The 3,636-nt window shown below is 45.2% G+C and overlaps 1 protein-coding gene across 1 annotated transcript; it reads left to right on the forward strand.

Moving 5' to 3' along the window:
• Positions 1 to 268: 268 nt before the first annotated feature.
• On the forward strand, positions 269 to 1,871 carry LOC125772258 (uncharacterized). Its single transcript, XM_049443758.1, has 2 exons — positions 269 to 543; positions 1,169 to 1,871. The coding sequence occupies exons 1-2, from the start codon at positions 319 to 321 to the stop codon at positions 1,268 to 1,270; spliced, it is 327 nt and encodes a 108-aa protein (XP_049299715.1). The 5' UTR covers positions 269 to 318; the 3' UTR covers positions 1,271 to 1,871.
• Positions 1,872 to 3,636: the final 1,765 nt, after the last annotated feature.

Raw genomic sequence — 3,636 nt, forward strand, 5'->3', positions numbered from 1 at the left:
AGGAAAGGACGCTCAACCATGGATGCCATCAACAGGGTGATTGCCAACGGAAGGGTTGCGCTCGACAAGAAGCGCAGGGGCGATCGACTGTGTGCGATGGTGACAATCGACGTGAAGAACGCCTTCAACACGGCCAACTGGACAGCGATCGGAGCAGCTCTGCAGCGAAGGAACACGCCACCGTACCTCCAGGCGTTGCTGCGGAACTACTTCACGAATCGCACGCTCCACTACGAAACGGATGAAGGAATGGTCTCGTTACCAGTATCGGCAGGTGTCCCGCAGGGTTCGGTTCTAGGGCCAACACTGTGGAATGTTATGTACGATGACCTTCTTCGTTTGGAGCTGTTCGGAAAGCGTGCGGACATTATAGGGTTTGCTGATGATGTGGCGTTCACCCTTATCGGGAGGGACCCGCAGGAAATCAGCAACCTTGCTACGAGGAACCTGGAGATGATCGAGCGTTGGATGGATGGAGTGGGATTGAAGCTGGCCCATCAAAAGACCGGCTACATGATCTTCTGCACTCATCACAACCCGCAGGTAGGTCAACTACGTGCGGGGGGACACACGATCGTATCCACGGAATCGCTCAAGTACCTGGGGGTCGAGCTCTGCCGCAAACAGCACAACGGTCGGCATTTGGAGAAGGTTTGCAGCAAGGCATCACGTATCACGAATGTCTTGACCGCTCTGATGCCGAATAAGTGTGGCCCAAAAAGCAGCAGAAGGAGACCCTTGGTTAACGTTGGGAATAGCATTGTCCGTTACGCGGCACCATCGTGGGGACGGACGCTTCTTCAGAAGGACGTTCACCGGACCACGGTTCAGAGAACGCACCGCACAGGAGTTCTTCGAGTGGCCAGTGCCTTCCAAACGGTCTCCTACGATGCCGCTTGCGTGGTCGCAAGCACTATCCCGTTAGTCCTTCTCCTAGAGGAGGACATCCGCTGCCACGACGAAAAGGTAGCGAGGGGAAGTCCAGGACCAGACATACGAAAGCGGCAAAGGGAAGAGACCATGGGACGCTGGCAACAACAATGGACAGCCGGAGCGGGGCAGCCGAGATCGCCGGGGATGAAGACGAGGAGAATTATCCCGGACATTATGTCCTGGGTAAATCGCAAGCACGGAGAAATTGATTTTTATCTCTCTCAACTCTTTACAGGGCATGGGTTTCTCCGGAGCTACTTCGTCGAAAAAGGCATCCTCGACGGCTCGCCAAACTGCCCGGTGTGTGAACACCAAGTGGAAGATGTCGACCACGTAATGTTCCACTGTCCACGGTTTGCTCGAACCCAACACGAGATGCAGCAGCAGAGCCACACCCGCTTGACGATAGAAAATCTTGCAGCGGAAATGTGTGCCAACAGCAACACATGGGAAGCAGTCCGGACCGCCGCAAGGACCATCTTCAGAAACCTCCAAGTGAGATGGAATGAGGAAAGTCCACCTACGGCCAGACGGAGACGACAACGACGGCGGAACACGGAACAAACGGGACCGCACCAAAGGATGACGACAACGGAAGCAGCAGCAGCAGCAACGAGTAACCAGAGCAGCAGCAGGAGCTAGACCCCACCGGAAGTAGCGGCTACGGACGGGCGGAATTAAGCAGCAGCAGCAGAAGGAAGGCACGAAGCAGCAGCAGCAGCTGAGACAACTAGGACGGATGACGCAGAAGCAGCATTGGAAAGCAGCAGCGCGTCAACAGGATGGGTGCATCGCACAAACGTTCCTGCATGGAGTACTACGCACATCAAGCGCATCGGCAGGGTTCGGATCAGGTCGAGGAGTGGTTTAGTTAGGGTCCCATCGGCTGCCGGGTCCGCTTCACGGGCCCAGCGTCACGATGAATCCCACATAACCCATCTCGGAGGGATTGGTTTGTAGCCGCAAGCCGCCTTTCGAGATGGGTACCTTTTGAAGGTTCCCTCCCCGTTAACAAAAAAAAAAAAAAAAAAAAAAGAGTGATATTGACTGGTAGACTTTAAAATTAAATGACCATATTAGTACATATTTCAAAAACTTTAAAGGAAAGGAAAGGTTAAGTTTACCTAACTCCGTAATTTATAATTAGGTATATTTTCTTAATACTTGTGCATTAAGGTATTCAAAAGTAATAGTAGCTTAAGTCATATGCGATAAAATCCTAATTATGAATTAGTAGAGAAGGGATGCTTCACGCGTTACATTTTGTTACGATAGAGGGTGAGGGGGTCACATATTAACAATTTATGTGCGTTACGTGAAATCCAATTTGATCAATAGATCTCCTGCGGGAACTTACCGCGAACTTTGATAGCGGTTGGTTCGTGGCCTACGTGCGATTAGTGTGAGTACAAATCGAACTAATGCAGGTCCCTGGATTTTGATGCAGAAAGTTGTAAAGTGCAGCACGTTATCTGTAATTGTAAATTTATATACATGAAGTATTAACATTTTTTTAAACTTTATAAATGTTCTTATGATCATTAGAAACAAACATCTGTTATGATGATTACACAATTATAATACACCAAGCATAATGTTGCAATAACAATTACATAAAAAAGTAGATAAATGTAGAAGAAACATTGAATGTTATCTTGATTGTCCGGAATTCATTCCGTTACCTATTCTTATCTTGTTTACCGGCGTTTGCAGTTTTTTCAGTGAACTGATACGTCATCTATTTATTTCTTTGTTAAAAAGCATTTGAAGCCGTTCTTTACGAATAAAAGAAGCATTTCATTAAATTAAAAAAGCGATTTTTTTAGATCTGCAGCGGGAACTTACCGGGAACTGTGATAGCTGTTGGTTCGTGGCCTACGTGCGATTAGTGTGACCACAAATCGAACCAATGCTGTTAGGTCGCTGGATTTTGATGCAGAAAGTTGTAAAGCGTAGCACGTTATCGGTAATTGTAAATTTATAAATATTGTGTTCTCGTATCACACACTTTGTTAAAAAAAGAACAACGTTACAGTATAAATCTGTACAGTAGCACTCACTTATTTCCGGACACCTGCTTTTCGGACACTTATTTAACTTAAACTTGTCAGGTAGCTCCTTGGACCTCTCCTTAATGGGAAAATGAAAAAAAAGAAACGAAAAAGACGTACTTGCGGAGTAAAACAGAAAAACATCCTGATTTTGCCACGAGCATTCAAATCCGGACAGCTCCCTTCCCTTATGAAAGTTGATTATTTTTAATATCAACTATTTAACTACATCAGTAATTTTAAACATTCGGTTATAGGAATTCAACATAATTTTAATAATCCATTCTATTTTAACTAATATTAATCTATCGTAATAAATTAGAATTTCATGAAGCTTGTGTAATGTTCTATTATTCGAATCCAGTTAAATGTCTTAGTTAAACCTGCAGTAACGTTTACATGTAAACACACTTGAGTTTCATCTTATAATATTAACTTATAATATTTATAAACTTATAATATTAACTTTTTAACATTCTGCAACACTTTTTTATAGCTTATAGCCTTGTTCGTCAGGGCACAAACACGGCCACACTTTCATTTATATCCTTCAAGGTGTTAGTGCCTTCTTCTCTTCGGGATAAAGCCCTCTCACATCTGCGGAGCGAACAACTCGATCACCACAATTGTTAAACCAAACCATCCGTTCAAC

This window comes from Anopheles funestus, chromosome 3RL (genome assembly GCF_943734845.2).
Source record: "Anopheles funestus chromosome 3RL, idAnoFuneDA-416_04, whole genome shotgun sequence".
Classification (NCBI taxonomy): domain Eukaryota; kingdom Metazoa; phylum Arthropoda; class Insecta; order Diptera; family Culicidae; genus Anopheles; species Anopheles funestus.

Bases quoted from the DNA above. Each gene is read 5' to 3' on its own strand.
- LOC125772258 (XM_049443758.1), top strand. From the start codon at position 319: ATGTACGATGACCTTCTTCGTTTGGAGCTGTTCGGAAAGCGTGCGGAC. The intron at 544-1,168 runs GTAGGTCAACTA...AACTCTTTACAG, and splicing joins GCACTCATCACAACCCGCAG to GGCATGGGTTTCTCCGGAGC.